The 20819-nt window shown below is 46.5% G+C and overlaps 1 protein-coding gene across 1 annotated transcript; it reads left to right on the forward strand.

Annotated features, from left to right (window-relative positions):
* The first annotated feature begins 455 nt into the window (after positions 1-455).
* Positions 456-19569, forward strand: LOC136406442 (ADP-ribosyl cyclase/cyclic ADP-ribose hydrolase 1-like). Its single transcript, XM_066386522.1, has 8 exons — positions 456-778; positions 8877-9006; positions 10947-11082; positions 13248-13333; positions 16114-16187; positions 17263-17355; positions 17688-17774; positions 18597-19569. The coding sequence occupies exons 1-8, from the start codon at positions 456-458 to the stop codon at positions 18658-18660; spliced, it is 993 nt and encodes a 330-aa protein (XP_066242619.1). The 3' UTR covers positions 18661-19569.
* Positions 19570-20819: the final 1250 nt, after the last annotated feature.

The following is a 20819-nucleotide window of genomic DNA, read 5'->3' on the forward strand; positions in this document are numbered from 1 at the left end:
GCAGGAACTTGTCAGTGCCACAGAGCAGAGGTAGAGCTTTGCTCTGCAGGAGAAAGGATTGCTTGTGCACAGGTACAGGGGCGGGTGGCCTGCCTTCCTCTTTTCCAGGGAGAAGTACTGCTACAGTGTAAAGTCCAAGGCTGATTAAGGGAACCTGTTGACAGATTCAAGAATACACACTGTGTTTATTCAGGCATCTGAAGGGTAGGATCAGGGTGGCTGCCTCTCCCCTTTTGTTGAACTCTTTTAATGTCCTTTCAATCCTTATTTGTCCAGGAGGCTGGGGCGGGGGGACTGTGAAGTACTAGGAGGTGGGGGTGGGAAAGGAAGACAAGAAAAGGCAAGAGAAAGATCCCAAGGGGGAGAAACATTTTCAGAAAGGGGCAGCGCTCTCCACCCTTCCTGCCCAGCCTCCAGTCTAGCCTCTCCTCCGAATTCGTTGGGCCTGACCCTGCATGGATTCCATGCCCAACTACAGATTCAGCCCCGTGCCCGGGGTCGAACCCCGCAGGAAACTCAGCCTCTCCACGAAAACCGGGCACGGGGTTGAACCCCGCAGGAAACTCAGCCTCTCCACGAAAAGGAAGGTCTGTCTTGGCATTACCATTATCACCATTCTTTGTGTCGTGCTGGTGGTCACCGCAGTGGTGGTCGGAATCCTGTGGCCCCAGGCGCCCAAGCACAAGGAGTGGAAGGGGACAGGATCCACCTCCAATTTTTCCGAGCTCGTCCTGGGAAGGTGTTACACCTACACTCAAGTCCTGCGGCCGGAGCTGAGGTGAGTGGGTGGCGGGGGCGCGGCGGGGGCGCACGGTGGCTACTGCGCAGCGTGGGCATTGCGGGCACGGGGCGGTGGTTACTGAGTGCGACAGGCTCGGCGGGTACTGCGCGCAGGGCGTACCGCGGTCACGGAACGGTAGTTTCTGCGCGTGGTGGGCTCGGCGGACATGGTGCGGTGGATACTGCGCTCGGCGGGCACGGCAGGCAGAGCGCGCGGGGGAGCTGTCGGATTGCCGAAACAAAGCAGCTCCTGTTCCGTGACAGCTACGAGCCGCTGGGCAGCGCTGCGGTCCGAGTACACGACTGCGCGGCGGGCAGCGGTGCCCTGGAGCGGCGCGCGCGGAGGAGAGCGCGCGCAACCGCGCAGACCGCTGCCCGCTGGGACCACTTGGCTGGGACGGCAGCCCTCTGGGCAAGGCGCCTCCTGCCTCGTGCCACTGCGGGGACCTTCCAGGATGCGCGCAGAGGTGGGTGGGGTTTGGTGGAGATCTGTACTTTGCACTGGGTTTCCGTTCACCGTTTAAGACTTGCAAGTGTCCCGACTGTTACAGAGGACACCTGCTTAAGTGGTTTGCGCAGCTTGAGGTGGAGGGATGGCGTCAGAGCCAGACCTCTGCACGGAGTTTCACTCTCTAACAGAAAACAGCACCCGATTCCTCTTGCGCGTCCTGAAATGAATGTGGCCAGAAAGCTCATTAACCAGACAAAACAAAGCAATAACTGTAACAATTGAGCTGTAACTAACACGGTAGCGGGAATCAGCTTGATGAATCTGTCCAAACCCTGGGAACACCATCCACAGGAGACTGTGGGATCTTAACAGATGGTTCCTCATGCACCCTTCCTGCTGGCTACTGATCTCCCCCTGAAGGGAACCGCTGTCCTGGATGCCATTCCCAGGGCTTGGCTGCAGCCCGAGAACACATTTTTGAAGTTGTACATGAAGTAGATCGTGCTGGGGAGGAGAAAGCTGCTTCTCAGGCTGCTGAAAGCGGCAGGAAGAGCCGTGACTTTATGCTATCAGTTTGAGACTGCACAATTTCAAGGCCCAAACACCTGCAGTTTCTAGACAGAAGTTGTAAGATGCCCCTCCACCCCATCTCCATCTTCCAGCCTTTATGCTCTCAGCCTCCAAGCTCCTCGCCTCCCTGGGGGCTCAAGGGTGAGGCTCTGTAAGATTTGGGTCCAGGGACTCTTAGGGAAAATGTCAACTAGCCAGGTTGAACTTTGGGTGACCTGGAGCCAAGGCAGTTCCCTAACTCTCCATGTAAACAATTTCAGTTGCTAGCTTACAGCTCCCTGAACCTTAAACTTCTGGCCAGTTAGCCATTCCCCACTTACACTTATCTGGACATTCCCTTGCTTGGTCATTAGTCACTACCTCCCCATTGTTTGCCCTCGCAGGTAACGCAAGTTTCCCCTGCAGCCAGAAACACAGCCACTCTCAGTCCGATAGAGGAAGGGGCTTTTCATCCTCTCGCTGTGGACGCCGCTAGGGTCAGTCTTATTCTTAATGCCATGAGGTGACTGAATAAGGTCCATCCACATTATGGAGAGTTATTCGCTTTACTCAAAGCTTATTGTTTAAATGTTAATCTCATCTAGACAGTACCTTCACAGAGACATTCAGATGTGTTTGACCACATATCTGGGTACCATGGCCCAGCCAAGCTGACACAGAAAATGAACCATCATACACATGTTTCAGGTTCTTGTTACGTAGCACCTCACTGCAGGTGCCACAACTCTTCTGGTGCCTATTGCTGCCAACTAGTCAGCAAAGGTTCACTGGCTTGAGTGGGAAAGTCGTCTACAAAGTCTCAAATCTCACCAGCTTCAGCCTAAAGGTCACTGGTGTGAAAAGACCAAGGTCTCTGGCTTGAACAAAGGAACAGTGAATTGGCCCAGCTCAAGGCACATACAAAAAGCAATCAACCTGACAGGGTGGTGGCGTAATGGCCCAGTGGATGAAGCGTAGAACTGGGTCCCGGAGGACCCCAGTTCGAAACCTTGAGGTTGCCGGCTTGAGTGCGGACTCACCAGCTTGAGCATGGGGTCGCTGGCTGGAGTGTGGGATCATAGACATGACCCCCTGGTCACTGGATTGAGACCAAAGGTCACTGGCTTGAACAAGGGGTCACTCACTCTGTTATAGTTCCCCCAGTCAAGGCACATACGAGAAAGCAATCAATGAACAAATAAGGTACTACAACAAAGACTTGGTGCTTCTAATCTCTCTCCCTTCCTGTCTGTCTGTCCCTATCTGTCCCTCTCTCTGTCTCTGTCACACACACACACAAAAAGCAATTAGTGCATATCTAAAGTGGAAACAACTACAAGTTCATGCTTCTCACCCTGTCTCTCAAAAACAGAAAAATAGCTAGAATATCATTACAATACTTCACAGAATAAAGAGTATTTAATTCTTTAATCTTATCCAATGACCACCTATGTTCAATTTTCCATGGTTTTCTTTAAAATGGGACAAGGAAAGAAGCACGAAATCCCCGTAGAGGTTCCTGTATTATTCAGATGGGAGCTGATGTCATCTGGACAGTGATGGACGGTGGTGGAAATGCACAGAGAGAATGGAGTGTCCGTTTATTCAGCGACTCAGTTAAATAGGGGTCCAATAAGAGTATTTTTGCCATAAATAAATTTAGATGTGGTCAGGATTTTTGTTTTGTTTTGTTTTGTTTTTTTGTGTCATTAAAGGAACCTCTTAGAAATGCCAGAAAATTACCAACACAAAGTTTTCTTTAAATAAAAGATGGTGGAAAGAATGGATATAGATTTCTGAGAACAAAACCGGAAACTGAACGATAGATGAAATTAAAAAAGGATTTCGTGTGTGTGTGTTTAGATGTCTACATGTGTGTTTCAAATACTAAGTATTTGGAAGGAGTCAGAGTTTAAGTATGTGGAAGAAGAGGAGTGGTAAAATTCAAGAAATTTTGTAGGTAATCTGAGTGGTGGATAAGGGTTATGTTTTTCAACAAAATATCACTGGTAAATATTCACTCTGGAACAAGGAAATGATAAAAACCTTTTTTTTTTTTTTTTTTTTTTTTTTTTTTTTTTTTTTTTGCGTGGGAGGGAGGGAGAGAAAGAGATAGGGACAGACAGTAAGGGAGAGAGACGAGAAGCATCTTAGTTGTTCATTGATTGCTTTCTCCTATGTGCCTTGACTGGCAGACTTCAGCCAAATTATTGACCCCTTACTGAAGCCAGTCACCCTGGGCTCAAGCCAGCAACCTTGGGCTTCAAGTTAGCAACCTTTGGGCTCAAGCCAGCAACTATGGAGTCATGTCTATGATCTCACACTCAAGCCAGTGACCCTGCACTCAAGCTGGTGATCCTGCACTCAAACCATGAGCCCATGTTTAAGTTGGTGACGTTGGGGTTTCGAACCTGGGTCCTCTGTGTCCCATGCTATTGCTCTATCCACTATGCAACCGCCTGGTCAGACAAGAACTTTGTTTTAGAAGGCAATAAAGAAAGTAAAAACTGAGGTCATAAATCTGAAGAACAGATGTAACAAGAGGATACCATTCTGTTTCCTTTCAATGACTCTTATTTTTTTCTAATTTTAAAAGTGAAACAGTGTAGGACACTGGGGGAAGTAAAAAAAAAAAAAAAGAAAGAAAAAGGAAATAATACAGAATCACTTAACCCTGAAGTAGAATTCTAAATAGTGGGGAATGTCACAATATCAAAAAAAGTAAAAAGATTCACAAAAGGAATCTATGTACCTGCTTAAAGTGATGGCCTCAACATACACAGTGTTATAGACATAATTCACATTTCTTCTACAACCTGACCTTTGATAATTTGCTAAGCTCAGTTTTTCACTTCCTACTGGAATGTAGCAAACATGATTCACCCACATGGTATGAAGTTATTTACATCTTTGGTGTTTGGATGTTTTAAAACAGTTATTAAAGCGTGACCTTACGGAACATTCGAAATTCCCCAAAGGCATATTGGACTTGGCCATGATCTGCATTTGCCTTGATATTGTTCAAATTCTCCCCCCACCCCGATTATGACTATCAAGCAAATATAAAACCTTTTCTGCCTTTGACACCTCATGGTTTCAATATTCTGGAATTCATGATAAGGTTGGTTTCTTCATTATCTTGGTTCCTAGGAGTCAGAGTTTATTTATGAACTAACTCATCTAGAGCAGCAAAGTTGGCAATCATGAAACCACCTTGGGAATTCTTCAATAGCAAAGAAAGACTGAAAACATGCAGTTAAAATGCGGGAAACATTTAGAATCCCAAAGGAATGTTTGAGACTTAGATCAAAGTCTAATAGATCAATTGATCTCATTTTGGGGACTTGGTTTCATATTTTAATACTCTGAATATAATATTTTAAAGGTACCTTTGAACCCCAGGATATGAACATATCAGTTTATGGCTGAGAACGGACTTTTGTTTCCTCCAGGTCTAGTCTTCCTCGTTCTTTCCACTCAAGGGAACTTTCTCCCTCTTGCATATTTCGTCTTCCCCAGTCAATATCTTCTCTTAGTTTTTCTACTTTAAAATAAAAAAATATTTAATTTTGAAAATTGCAAACACACTAACATGTTTAATTTTGAAAATTGCTAACACACTAACATGCCCACAGAATATTACATGTATTTATTTATTCATTGTGTGTTAACAGACAAGTTTTTTTTTACCATATTTGCTACATATTTTTTTTCTAGTTTATAAAGAAATAAAATGTTAGAGAAGAGAATCAAACTACCTTCCCCTCAATTTCTTTTTTTTTTCTTTCTCCGAGGTAAATAATGATAGTTTTTTCCCTGTATCTTTCCAGAAATGTTCTCTGAATACATATGTTTATATTCATGACCTCCACACATACTCCTCTCTTCTGTGTCTCCCTCCCCCCCGCCCCCAATTACACATTGTGTGTTTAAGATGGAATCCTGGAAGTGGAATCGCTAATTTAAAGACTGTAATCACCATTTTAATTTAGAAAACATAGCCAATTTCTCCGTATGAGGTGATTCTCTTGTGGCAATGAGAGTTTCTATTTCCTCATAACTATGTTGTTTTGATATTTGAGGGAGAGATTTTCTGGCTTTCTGATTTTTATCAGTATGACAAAGGGAAATGTTATTGCAGTTTTATTTTAATTTGTCTTCATTTTGTGTTTTTCCCTATAGAATAAAATTTGCTTTTCCCAGTTAGATTCCTAATTCTCCATCTGGCGCTTCATAAGCACTCTGTATTTATTGAACAAAAAAATGGAACTAGCCCTGGCCGGTTGGCTCAGCGGTAGAGCGTCGGCCTGGCGTGAGGGGGGACCCAGGTTCGATTCCCGACCAGGGCACATAGGAGAAGCGCCCATTTGGTTCTCCACCCCGCCCCCTCTCCTTCCTCTCTGTCTCTCTCTTCCCCTCCCGCAGCCAAGGCTCCATTGGAGCAAAGATGGCCCGGGTGCTGGGGATGGCTCCTTGACCTCTGCCCCAGGCGCTAGAGTGGCTCTGGTCTCGGCAGAGCGACACCCCGGAGGGGCAAAGCATCGCCCCCTGGTGGGCAGAGCGTCGCCCCTGGTGGGCGTGCCGGGTGGATCCTGGTCGGGCGCATGCGGGAGTCTGTCTGGCTGTCTCTCCCCGTTTCCAGCTTCAGAAAAATACAAAAAAAAAAAAAAAAAAAGGGAACTATAAAATAGATAAAATTGTGTTTTACTAATATAAATATACTTTATAAGTTCATGTTTATATCAGTAGGATATTATAGCAACGATAAATAGATTTTAATGAATATAAGAAATTGAAGTGAAAGGTTACAAGTGACTGTCACAAAATGATTTGGACCTCAACATTAAATTTCCTTTGCTAATTTTTTTCCTTTACAGGTTTAAGATAATTTCCATTCCAACAGATAATTAGTAAGGAACTGGCTTGCTTAACATTGTAGGAGAAGATGTGTTCCAGCCTAAAATGGGTATGAGAGGAGGCGACATGTGAGCATAAATTCCAGGATATTGCATTCTTAGTGATACACTCATTAAGGTATGTTTTTCCCAGGATGTTTCTCCAATTAAATTCACAAAATACATTATTAAGTGTAAAAGAAAAACCAACAATTTAGGATTCAATAATAAAAAGATAGCCATTGCATTTGCAAATGAAAACAGCTCCTGACACGACTTCCTTGCTGATACTTCAGACGGTCAGCTCTCAGTCTTCATACACCTTGACAAGCAAGAGCATCTGACACCATCAAACATCTACCTGCCTAATGTACTTTCTTTAACCAGTGTCCAGTGTAAACCAATCTTCTATTTTTATGTCCTGTATCCCTGGAAGTACCGTTTCAGTCTTTGTAGGTTTCTTCTCCCAACCTCTTATGTTGGTTTCAAGACTCAGTTCTTGGTTATCTTGTTTTCTTTGTCTTTTGACGCTTTGGGTAGTTTCATGGCTTTATTTCTCCTGAACCTCAGGCTCATATATCCATCTGTTTATTCCACAGCGTCACTTGCATGTATTTGTTTATTTATTTATTTATTGTATTTTTCTGTAGCTGGAAATGGGGAGAGACAGTCAGATAGACTCCCGCATGCGCCCGACTGGGATCCACCCGGCACGTCCACCAGGGGCGATGCTCTGCTCACCAGGGGGCGATGCTCTGCCCCTCTGGGGCGTCGCTCTGTTGCGACCAGAGCCACTCTAGCGCCTGGGGCAGAGGCCAAGGAGCCATTCCCAGCGCCCGGGCCATCTCTGCTCCAATGGAGCCTCGGCTGCGGGAGGGGAAGAGAGAGACAGAGAGGAAGGAGAGGGGGAGGGGTGGAGAAGCAGATGGGTGCTTCCCCTTGTGCCCTGGCCGGGAATCGAACCTGGGACTTCTGCACGCCAGGCCGACACTCTACCACTGAGCCAAGACCTTTGGGTCTAGCCGCCAAGGATATCACTCTTTCACCATTGCCATAGCTGTCACAGCCTAAGGCTTTCTGTCCCATCCCTTCTTACCCATTCACTGTACCTGTCATCTGGGAAAACCTGTGCCCTGTCCTGGTCTTCAACTTGTCATGTGACGTAGGGAAACAGCCACCCCTCCGGGGTCTGAGGTCCTCGTTTCTCTGAGGAACAGCCTGCTGCAAAGGCTGGAGCTTGTCCTGACCCTGATGACTAGACTGTCCCAGTGGAAACCCACGTCGTTGCCCTGAGGGAGTGCTGGGCTCTGTTCACGTGTTAACACACGTACACAAAGGAAGTTCCACCTGCTGTCTTCTCCAGCACCCTGTACAATCTCCATCAGTTCCTCCTGGGCTGCCGGCCTTCTAGCCACCAGGAGATGTTTGAAGGGGACCTGCTGTTAGAATTTCCATTTCAGACATGTTTCTTCTACTGGGGGGCCACTTCAGAATTTTCCAGAGAGATTATTCAAACACAAATTCAAATGAGATCAAATCCATGCTTAAAAGCATCGAATGGCCACCCACGGTAATTAGACTAAAATTTGCAATCTTTTTTTTTTTTGGTCCAAAAAGTCTAAGTGATCTCCCTCTCAATTCTTTCCTGACTTGACTTCTCAGCACACTGCCCCACCCTGATTTCGTTACACCACAGTGATGCCGTTTGTCTCAGTTCCACCAAATCAGCCAGTTCTTCTCCGTCTCAGGGCCTTTGCATGTGCAGTACCCTTGGTCTGGAATGCACTTTTCCTCATCATTTAGCTGCAGCTTACACGGTCTCTCAGGGAGAGCGCTCCTGACCCGCCTCCCCACAGCGGTCAGTCCTTCGGTTTCTGCTGTCACACAGCCCTGTCGATTTCCTGCGTACTCACAGTCACCTGTGCTTATTTTGGTAACTTACCAGCTTGTCTCTATTCTATCTGTCTCTCTAACCAGAGGATGAGCTCCATGCGGGCAGGGACTTTGTAGGGCAGGAAGGTTAATACTCACCCATAAATGTGTTGTACAGATTAGGCGAGATTGTATATAAGGTACCACATGGTAGTCAGTAAATATTTCCTACAGGACAGTGTTTGTGGGAGAGGGTAATTATTCTCCAAGGACATGTTTGCAACCTCATTATTCATAATTTATTTTATTTTTCATGTTTCATCTCACAGACATAAAGACTGCCAGAAGATAGGGGAGGCGTTCCTGAATGCATTCCTTTCCAAGGATCCCTGTGGCTCTACGGAGCAAGACTACCAGCCGCTGATGGAGCTGACCAATCAAAGCGTTCCCTGCCACAAGGTAACCGGGTCAGGTTCTTGGTTTGTCCACGGAGGCTGAAAGTCAGAGAGAAGCGGTCACAGGACCAAATGTAGACCAGGATGAAGGAAGAGGAGTAGGTGTGGTTGGAGGGGTGAGTCTGTGGGGCGAACAGGAGACCGAGATGTGATTGGGATTTAGGACGGGAGAGGGGAGTAAGAGAGAGAAACGGGAGCACACAAGCAGAGAAGGACTCTTGGTTAAAAATCAGGCAAAACAAACCTAACAGGAAACCAATCCAACCCCAAACAAATCCAGCCCAACCTCAGTAATTACAATGCCCTCCCCTGACCTCCGGTGATACAATAGCAACCACAACCACAACGACTCCCGTTTGCATTTGCCGTCCTGTGGAAGAAGCAGGGCAGTGACTCCGTGCCCATCCCACCAGAGAGAAGAGGGCACCTTGGGGAGCTTAGGGGACCAGCACCTCCTCAGGTTAGATGACCTTGAAAGTGACTGGTTGAAATGGCACAGGATTTGGAGCCAGACAGGCCTGGGTTCTAATACACTGATTATACCGGGAGAGTCTGTCCTGGAGTGAATCTTTTCTGAACTCTGTATAAAAGGGAAAATGCACCATGCCCCAAGTCACCCTTGTGAGGCCCTAAGCCATGGACAGCTCGTAGTCCCATTGGGAACGAGCAGGACGCACAAGCACAGGGCTCTCACAGAAGAGCCGCGTGGCAATAAACATCCAGGGGCCACTGCGTGGAGGGGCTGTGCCCCCACATGGGACCTTGCACTTCACTCGCAGTGTCTCATTTAATCTCCTCCACATCCTGACAGTTTCTTTCAATTGTTCCTGTTACCATTTTATAGCCGGGGACAGTGGGGCTCTGCGATGCCGTGGTTGTCCCAGGTCAGGCAGCTCAAAGCAGTGACACTGGGCTTCATGAAGCCACGTGACTAGGGGGCCTGGGCTTCCAACCACAGCACCATAGCCTCCGATTCAGAAGAGAAGGTCCATGGAGCTGAGGCATGTTCTGAAATTTGGTTTTTCGTGCCTTTGAAAAGAACCCTGGAAAACTCTCTGAATTTGCTCTTTTCTTCTTAGTTTTTTTTCAGTGAGAGGAAGGGAGGCAGAGACAGATTCCCACATGCACCAACTCGGATCCACCTGGCATGCTCACCAGGAGGCGATGCTCTGCCCATTTGGGGCGTTGCTACTTGGCAACTGGAGACATTCTAGTGCATGAGGTGGAGGCCATGAAGCCATCCTCAGCGCCCAGGCCAATGCGCTTGAGCCAACTGAGCTATGCCTGTGGGAGGACGAGAGAGAGAAAGGGGGAGGGAGAGAGAGAGAGAGAGAGAGAGAGAAGGCGGAGGGGGAGGGGGAGGGGTGGAGAAGCAGATGGGTGCTTCTCTTGTGTGCCCTGACCAGTATTCAAACTCGGGACTTACACATGCCTGCTGATGTTCTACTGCTGAGCCAAAATGCAAGGGCCTCTTATTTCTTTTCATTTTTTCTTTTTTTATTTCTTTGGGGGTGATATGGGAGATTTGGGAGAGGAAGCAGGGGGTATAGAGCTCTTTAAGAAACAGAGAGAACTTCTCCAAAAAAAGAAGTAGCACGTAGGCAAAATTATTTTGCAAATAACTTTAGGAATTCTGTAACTTGCTAATGCCTCCTCCAGATGTGTTCCAATCTTGCATTTAATAAAGGATTTTGTTCAGTGGCTTTCAGAGGTTTTTTTTTACTTAAACCCAAAATAATAAGCTCATTTTACATTGTGACCTAGAACACACACACACACACACACACACATACACACACACACACCAACCATGCACTCAACAACACTCACTCTGACTATATGTGACTTACTCTGTTATCTGTTTGTCTTTCATTTAGAAGATGTGGATGTTTTCCCAGCTTACTAAGTTGATCTCAATAACAGCTTGTGCTTATTTGTTCCTAGACTGTCTTGTGGAGCAAATCCAGCGAGCTGGCACATCAGTACACAGGGATCCTGAGGGACATGTTCACGCTGGAGGACACGCTGCTGGGGTACATCGCTGACGGCCTCACGTGGTGTGGGGACGAGAGCTCCTCTGGTGAGGACCTGGGCCCGATGGGACTGTCCATCAATGTGCGGGATGAAGGGGCTCTGAGCTCACCTAGGGGCCCAGAAAGATCAGTGTGGAGGACAGAGCCCCTGTACCCACCTGACGCCATCTATACTTAAGACCAGCTCATGTGCACACCTTTTACCACACCTCTGTGCCTTTGCACACGCGCTCTCTGCATGGAGCACCATCCTCTGTCTCTGTCTGCAGGCTCTTATTCATCCTTCAAAATCAACTTCAACATCCACCTTCCAAGTGGTGCTGCCAGCGCCCCAATCCCAGCTGATCTGTCTCCGGTTTATTCGATCACATTGAATCACGTGGTCTCTGAGGGCAGGGCTTCCGTCTAATTGACCTTTCGGTCCCCAGAACTTAACACTGAGGTGTTTGTGCAGTCAGGTTCAATGGACAGAGAAAATGAGGCACAGGTATATGCATATACCATAAAAGACCATTCAGCCTTAAAAGTAAAAAAAGCAACCCTGTCATTTCCATCGACACAGATGGATAGGAGGGGCATTTTGCTGAGTGAAATAAAACAGAGAAGGAAAATACCACAAGATGTCCCTTATACGTAAAATCTAAAAATTTAAAATGAAATGAATGAACTCATAGAAAGAAAGTAGGAAAGAGTTTGCAGGCGCAGGGGTGGGTGAGACAGGGCCAGGCTGAAGGGGCACACACTTTCACTGAGAAGATGAGTGAGGTCTGAGCTTGTGCACAGCGCGGTGACTGTAGCGGACGCACCGTAGGAGCGTGACGGGAATGATCTGAGAGTAGGACCCGTGTGCTCTCTCACAGACATGCGCACACGCACACAAGAGAAATCTGTGAGGTGGTGGGTGTGCTAATTATCCGCACATGGGGAAAACTTTTTTTTTTTTTTTTTTTTTAAATAAATTTTTATTGATGTTAATGGGATGACATTAATAATTTAGGGTACATATATTCAAAGAAAACATGTCTAGGTTATTTTGTCATTAAATTATGTTGCATACCCCTCACCCAGAGTCAGATTGTCCTCCGTCATCCTCTGTCTAGTTTTCTCTGTGCCCCTCCCCCTCCCCCTAACTCTCCCTCCCTCCCTCCTGCGTCCTCCCTCCCCCCACCCCTGGTAACCACCACTCTCTTGTCCATGTCTCTTAGTCTCGTTTTTATGTTCCACCAATGTATGGAATCATGTAGTTCTTGTTTTTTTCTGATTTACTTATTTCACTCCGTATAATGTTATCAAGATCCCACCATTTTGCTGTAAATGATCTGATGTCATCATTTCTTATGGCTGAGTAGTATTCCATAGTGTATATGTGCCACATCTTCTTTATCCAGTCTTCTATTGAAGGGCTTTTTGGTTGTTTCCATGTCTTGGCCACTGTGAACAGTGCTGCAATGAACATGGGGCTACATGTGTCTTTACGTATCAATGATTCTGAGGTTTTGGGGTATATACCCAGTAGAGGGATTGCTGGGTCATAAGGTAGTTCTATTTGCAGTTTTTTGAGGAACCACCATACTGGGAAAACTTTTTACAGTGAATATATGTGTATCAAATCATCACACTGTGCATCTTAAATATATATTTTACAATCTCATTTGCTAATGATATGTCAAAAATAACTAAAAACAGTGTGTTAAGGCAGTGAGTGTCTTTGGGAGAGGTGACATGGAAATTAGGCACAGGCACGCATGCTCTGTGCTGCTGTGTCTCACGGGGCCTGAGCCTGTCTTGATGGGAGGGTGTGGAGACTCCGAGCCCTCTGAGCCCACCGTGTGGGGCTGAGGGAGGAGGGGCGCTGTCAACAGGAGAGGGTTGGCAGGAAGCAGAGGGGCCCAGTGTGGTCTCTGGTTTCTCCTGCACAGGGGATACTGTTGTGGTCTTGTTTATGTCTGATGATCTTTCTGCAATTTCTCAGAAATGTGACTCAAAGCTGGTCACAGTGTTCCTGTGTGGGATGTGGAAGACAAGCTAAGGACTTGGATGGGACTCAGGGGCACTCAGTTAAATTGGGTCGAAACATGTCCATTCTCTGTCCTCCATCTTGGCAGTGATGTCATTGGAAAATGGCTCCACTGTGACTAGTCAGGGAAGAACGGAGCTTAATTACTGCTTTTATTTTCCACTTTGATTATTTTCTATAAACTGTGTCTTTTAGAAATGAAGCATCAGTCTTGTCTGCAAGTGAGGGAAAACTGCAGAAGAAATATCATTTCTGTATTCTGGGATACGGTGTCTAAACCAGTAAGTATAAAATGTGACATTCTAGACTTCAGGAGACCAAAGCAGCAAGTGGTCATCTAGTCAGTGGTTGGTCTGAATTATTTTGGGGATTATTTCCTGTGGACAATGTTCTGGATACATTCCAGAAGACCTTCCCACATCATTTAGGGCAGCATGGAGGGCCCGGGCCTGCGGCTGGAGAATCCTTGCTCTTACCCAGTTTTTGGCTCTGGCGTCCAGGAATCTGCTGCTTGGTTTACCCTCCGGCCCCGGCGTTGCAGAGTCTGTGATTCCTGGAGGAGTCCTAGTAAGCTGCAAGTGCAGCCCACTCCCTGTGAGCAGGCCCGGTCCTCAGGTCTGCTCATGATTAACATCTTTCATCCTCACAGGAGCCCCTGTGACAGTCACCGTGCTGTCACAAGGATGTACAGGTGACAGAGCAGGCTGCGGGGAAGTACACAGCCTGCTGGATGTGCGCATTGTGTGGCAGTCTGGGAGCTAGCCTCACCCTGTCCCACTGCAGCCCGCAATCCCGGCTGGGAAATGCCTTCTTCCTCGCACCCTTCTCTTTCTCACTTCACTCGAAATGTGTGTTTTAATTTTTCTTATAAGTCACTGCTTTGCACACAAGTGGACCTGGGGTAAAGAAAAACAGGAAAGTAAAGAAGGAAGAAAGGAGGAAAGGAAACGAGGGAGAAAGTGAATCTGTACCAATTGTCCTGTATTAAATGTAGACACTGAGGAGCAGGGGCAAGTGCACATTTCAGACAAGTCCTGGGCCAGGTCCTTATCTACGTCATCCTAGTTAGTCCTCACAGTGGGTGCTGACGGAAGGTTATGATGAAATGAAGACTCAGAGGTTAAGGGACTCATCCAGGGTCAGTGGGGTAAGAAGGAGACAGAGCCCAACTCCTGCTAAAGAGATTCAGGTAAAGCCTGATGGAATCAAGATAATAGCCTGCTAAGGGCCATAAGGAGACCATTCCAACTCAGACAAAGCATCTTTAACCTCCATCTGACCTTCAGAGTCTGATTTGTCACGTGGGAGTGAAACTAATACTTGTCCCATAGCACTACCACAATGTTTAAACAAGACACCACTGCCCCGTTCAGTAAGAATGCGTTTCTTTAGCAAATAATTGTGGGGCACATACTAAGTGCTGCAAAAAATCAGAGGGACAGTATAGTTTTATGTTTGTTTTGTTTTGTTATTGAGAAAAGTTTCTGTTCTTTCTGAGAAATGTGTCTATTTTATCACTCTATGATATGTTCTGGGACCGTGCAGTTGATGTAAACTTTTAAAGCCAAGCCACATTTTACCTGGCAAGCACCTGCATGTGTTTTCCATATCATCCTGGGTCGTAGGAGCTCAGGTGAGGCGATCGCAGGTGCACCCTACCATTGAGAGCTATGCCGGACCGAACCTTTGTCTTGGCCAAATGCTCGCTCATGGATGTATGCAGACAGCCTTCTTTTATCAGACTAGATCCTGTCTTTTTCTGACCAGAGAGACAGTGCCTCTTGGGTTTGAATCCCATTCCACTTTGTTTCTTCCAAATGTCCTTGGGGTAAATGGACCCAGTATTTCCTTTGCAGGGGCTGTTGAAGATTACATAGTATTGCAGGCTCAGGGCTTGGCACCCAGTCAGCTCTTGGGTCAGTTAGCTCCTGTGAGCGATACTTTTAGGGCCTCTGTCCTGTGCTCATCACCCCCAGCAGAACGACAGAGGCCACATTGGATTCTCCCCATCCTTTTTCATATTGGTCATGGTGTTTCATCACCTGCAGACAGACTAAAGGTCAGGTTTCTAAGCAAAGCCTTCATGGCCCTCCATGAACTAAGCTTTCCAGCCTCAGAGACTGCCCTAGTTACCCCTAAACACCAGTCAGTGTTCTTCTGAGCCCCTCAGCCTTCTGTTCGTGGCTCCCTCCGCCTCTACTAGGGGAGTCCTACCCACCCTCCAGCTTGTGTTGCCCTCTGCTGTGTTCACTCTATTTCTTTCCTCACCTGCATCACGGAGGGTTTGGGCCTCTTGCTTCCTCTTTCCCGTCCTTCCTCCCTTCACAGGTTTCCAGGGGCGCCCACTCTGTGCCACGTGTTGGTGTCCAGGCCCCAGGGCTGAGTGGCAGCAGGACAGCCGGGCTCTCAAGGAGCTCTCGTGTCGTGGCCACACCCGCAGGAAGCTCATCCTCCCTTGTGAGATGGCCCGACAAAGTGAGAAGGGGACCTGGGCTGGTCCCCGCGGACGGTCGTCCTGCGGAAACATGTAGATGCCGTTGTTCTGTTCACTGTGTCTTCTCCAGCGCCTAGCAAAGGGTCCGGCTTGCTTAATATTCATTCATTCATTCATTCATTTCCCATTTCTCCTTGTGTCTGTGCAGGCCTCAGTGTCCCTTTCGTGGTGTCCCCATTTCCCTTACTCCTGAATCCTCTGTCCTGCGCCCTACATTAAATGTGCGGTGTCTACAGTTTATGACACTAAAGAAGCCCCTTCATCTCCCTCCTGCTGCGATGCTCCTCTTCCTCGTCTGCACTCTGACTTCTGAGCAGCGGTTGAGTAGCAGTGGTGTTGAACTTCCTTGTGCAGACACAGGGCAGAGCACCTGCTTCCAGCACTATCATGTGAAGCAGAACCCTCCAGGGTTTGTGCTGGAAGCACATCCTCCCGGCGTCCTGAGCTGGAACCACACAGTCTGTCCCCTCCCCCAGCTCGTGCTGAGAGCTGCTTTGGGGGCCGCCGCTGGGGTGTGCCGATGAAGTTTGCATGCTGATTGATTGTGGGCTTTCTTTTTATTTTAAGTTTGTGGAAAATGCCTGTGGTGTGGTCCAGTTGGTGCTCAATGGGTCCATCAGTAACACCTTTGATAAAAACAGGTACCTATTTCTCTGCGTTCTATTTGTAAGCGTTAGTTAGCCTCCATTGTGTATTTTGTCTATGAACACATATATTTCTTATGTTTAGGAACAGTACTGCAAATTTAGGCTAAGAAAGGTAAATCTTTTGTATTCCATGGAGAGATTTGTCTTTCTAAGTGAATGTTTTGTCTGTTCTCTCTGTTGCTTATAACCCTTTAAGGGTCCTAATGGTCCCACACTCTGACCAGCTCCTGTCTAGACTTTTTGAGGCCTGGAGGCATTTTCTCAGCTCTGGCCTCTATTACACTCCATGATGCCTGTTTCCTGCCTTTGTTCACGTTCTTGCCCCTCCCATAACCTGCTCCCTCCCCTCTTCTGCCTATATAAGTCTTCACCATCACAAAGGTCTGTCCTTGGACCCCTCTCTCCTCTGTGGACACCTGCGTCCCAGTCCAGCACTACAGCTGCTATGGGGACATCAGGACCTGTGCTGGCTCTTGACCTCCATTATCTCTTTGCAGGTGTTGTCAGCAGTTTAGTTGAAGTGGGATTGCTGAGGCCCTCACGTTTGGCATATGTGATTCTAGGCAAGGCACTTAACCTCTACTTTGTTAAAAAGTTTTATTTAGTGATTCATGGAGAGAGGAGAGAGAGGAGAGAGAGGAGAGAGAGGAGAATGCAGTGAGAAGTTTCAACTCATAGTTGCTTCTCTTTAGCTATTCATTGATTGGTTGTCATATATTTCTTTATCTGGCAAGTCCAGAATTTCAAAGGGGCAACCTCAGTGTTCCAGATTGATGCTTTATCCACCACACCCCCACAAGCCAGGCAGGGCTGCGATTCCATGAGCCCCCAGCCAATGTCGTTATGTTGGTCCAAAGGCCCACTCTTGGACAAACAAGTACTTAAGCGATCAACATCAAGGTACAATTAAGAATCTTCTTTTGAGGATCTTATTCAATGAGGGTCACGTTGAATGAATAGAGATGCTGTCAGTTTCAGAGGGTGGGTTCTACCCCTTTTCAAAAGGGGCCGGGGTGCCTGAATGACTTAGTTTGGCGCTGACAATGTTTCCTCTCTGTTCGATTTTTAGCACTTTTGGACTTGTAGAAATCCACCACTTGAATCCCCTGAGGGTTTCAAAATTACAAGCCTGGGTGATGCATAACCTTGACGGAGCACACAGGTACGTGTTACCACTGTGCACCACATGTTCTTAGGGTCACTGTAGGATCAGTCCACAAGAGAACCCACAGTCACAAGAATGCAGTGAGGAAAGACTGGCTCAGGAAATGAGTGGGCCCCTACTCTACATTCAGCCCATCCCAACATCCTCTCAATTGTACTTCCCAAGTAGGTATCAACCTAGGGCACACCTTCTGCTTTCCTGCTGTCCTATGAATTCTTAGAAGTGACCTGTGCTCCCCTCCCCATCCCAGGCTTAGTGCAAGGGATAGACTGACTCAGAGAATAATTGCACGACCCTGTAATACTAACACTTTCTCCTTTCTTTCCCAGTCACTCCTGCTCGAGTCCCTCCATAAATGATCTGAAATTGATTTTAAACAGAAGGAATATTACATTCACCTGCCAGGATGACTACTGGTAATCAATCAATCAATTTGTTGTTGTTCTTTTTTTTTTTTTTTTTTTAGGTGATAGGAGGGGAGATAGAGAGGCAGACGCTTGCATCAGCCTTGACCAGGATCCACCCAGCAACCCTGGATGGGGCCAGTGCTTGAGTACTGAGCTATTTTCAGTGCCTGAGACTGATGTGCCCCAGAGGAGCCATCCTCAGCTCCCAGGGCCGCACTCAGACCAACTGAACCACTTGCTGCAGGAGGGGAAGAGAGAGAGAATGAGGAAAGGGAGGTGGGGAGAAGCAGATGGTCACTACCCCCATGTGCTCTGACTTGATATCATAATTTGGACATCCATATGCCAGGCTGATGCTCTACCCATTGAGCAACTAGCTAGAGTTGATTTGTTCTTGAAGAAGAAATAGCCATGTCTCCATCTGCAGCCATTTTCCCTTGGGCCCTGATGGTGATCTGGGATGGTGACCTATGGAGATCTCTGTTCGCTCTCCTTCCCACCCACTTCCTGACCCAGAGGTGCTCCCAGCCAGTGGCCTTCTGAAGAAAATATGGGGGTCCTTTCTCAGGGTGCTGCTTCTTGGTCATCAGCGACATCCATAGCCCCTATCTCTGCCCTGTTAGAGCCAGACATTCATTTCCATCCCACATCTGAGCATCAGACAGTTCTCCTCAGTATTTACTCTGTGGGTCAAATGAAACTTCACAGGGCCTCCCTTGAAGTTATTCAGTCTTAGGTGCCTGGCTTCTTCTCCATGCTGTCCTGCAGGGGAGGAAACTGAACCGTGGATAACTTAACCTCTCGATCCCTTTCTTTACTTTCTTGTCACAGGCCCATCAAGCTGCTTCAGTGTGTGAAGAGCCCTGAGCATGCGCTCTGCAGTTCTGCAGCGTGAGCCACCTGCACGGAGGTTTCAGGTCCGCGAGCCCTCGGCGACCTGGCTGTGATGCAGGGATGTGCTGGAGGGGACCTGAGGGCCCGGGGGACCCTCCGTCATCATGTCAGCATCGGAAATGGGAGCTTTTCCCCCCAGAGTCTTTATAATATTTCGAGCTAGTGGCATAGTTTTAATTTTCATTTCTTAATATTCAAGAAAAGAGTATTATGTAACAGAATGGCAATTTCTTGTTAACTGTTTTTAAAAATTTTTTATGAGTTGATTTGAGCCAAACTGACATATGCTGAGAGCTAGATCTTAAATGCTCTCTTACGTTATCTCGTTTTAATGTTCACATACTTCTGTATTATTTATATGTTGTCAGCACCCTTCCATTGAGGAATGAGCACATCGAGCTCTCTTATTGGAACAGGCCAGTAAAGAAAGGCAGATGCCCATGGTCTTCAGAAAATGTTACATTTCCAGATGAATCACTGCGCCCAGATATATTTCTGTGCCCTTTCTACAGATAACATTGGGAAACAAAATTTTTGTTGCATCCACAAAAACACTTGTTCTTACCTAATTCAAGTGTGCTGATCTCAAATCTGACATTACTTTTTCTCTGTAAGCTACAGTTTTTTTTGCAATTCAGGATTTTACGTCTTCACCTGATTGTAAAATTATCAACATTTAGTTTAACACAGGGGTCCCCAAACTACGGCCCGCGGGCCACATGTGGCCCCCTGAGGCCATTTATCCGGCCCCCACCGCACTTCTGGAAGGGGCACCTGTTTCATTGGTGGTCAGTGAGAGGAGCATAGTTCCCATTGAAATACTGGTCAGTTTGTTGATTTAAATTTACTTGTTATTTATTTTAAATATTGTATTTGTTCCCGTTTTGTTTTTTTACTTAAAAATAAGATATGTGCAGTATGCATAGGGATTTGTCCATAGTTTTTTTTTATACTCTGGCCCTCCAACGGTCTGAGGGACAGAGAACTGGCCCCCTATGTAAAAAGTTTAGGGACCCCTGGTTTAACATAATGAAGTAGAATGTCTTCTTGGGCATCATCTTTGTGAAAATATAATAATTTATATAATGCAGTAAATACACTAAAAGATATGATTGCATCAGAAGTTGTCTACAATTTCAAAATAGAACATATTAAAACTCTTATTTTAATCATAAAATTTGTGCAAAACTTATTTAAATTCTATTCAGGAAAAAATTGCGTTTGTAGCTCTTGAGTTTGTGTACTTGTTGAGGACGATCTTGTTTGATGCCCCAGCAGTAGTTGCCATCATATTTGTCCCATCACCCCTGATAAAGCTCTTCCATCGTCTTCAGATTTTGATGAAAGCGTTCTCCCTGCTCATCACTAACAGCTCCAAGATTTTTGGGAAACTTATCAAGGTGACTGTTCAGGAAGTGAATCATAATGCTCCTGTTACATTGAATGTCACGGACAGCCAACAGCACCCTTTGAACCAGAAGTTCATAGTTTTCTGCTTTTTTGTTGCCAAGGAAGTTCTTTGTAACTGCCACAAAAGTCTGCCATGCTGCTTTCTCCTCCTTATTCATTTTCCTGGCAAATTCTTCGTCATGTATGAGGGTTCGAATTGGAGGTCCATTGAATACACTTGCTTTTATCTTCTTGAAAGACAAGGCAGGAAAAGCAGAAATAATATGTTGAAAGCATTCATTTTCTCTATTCAAAGCCTGAACAAACTGCTTCATTAAGCCAGGTTTGATGTGAAGTGGGGGGAACATGATCCTGTCTCGATTAACTACAGGTTCATTCACAATATTTTGCATCCCTACTTCCAGAGCTTCACGTTTCGGCCACTCCTTCTGTGTCCAGTGTTTCTCCCGAGCTCGGCTGTCCCACAAACACAGAAAGCAAGGATACTTTGTGAAACCTCTCTGTTGTCCTAGCAGGAAATTTACCATTTTAAGATCCACAAAAATGATCCAGTTATGCTCCTCATACTTCCGTAAGTCGAGGACAGTTTTTATGTCATTATAATCTTCTCGTGGATGAGTTGAATAACCAATTGGGATTGCTGCATAAACATTACCGTTGTGTAAGAGAACACATTTCAGACTTCATTTAGAGCTGTCAAGAAATAGCTGCCATTCTGTTGGACTGTAAGTGGTAACACCTAGCTGGCTG

This window comes from Saccopteryx leptura, chromosome 5, assembly GCF_036850995.1.
Source record: "Saccopteryx leptura isolate mSacLep1 chromosome 5, mSacLep1_pri_phased_curated, whole genome shotgun sequence".
NCBI classification, from domain to species: domain Eukaryota; kingdom Metazoa; phylum Chordata; class Mammalia; order Chiroptera; family Emballonuridae; genus Saccopteryx; species Saccopteryx leptura.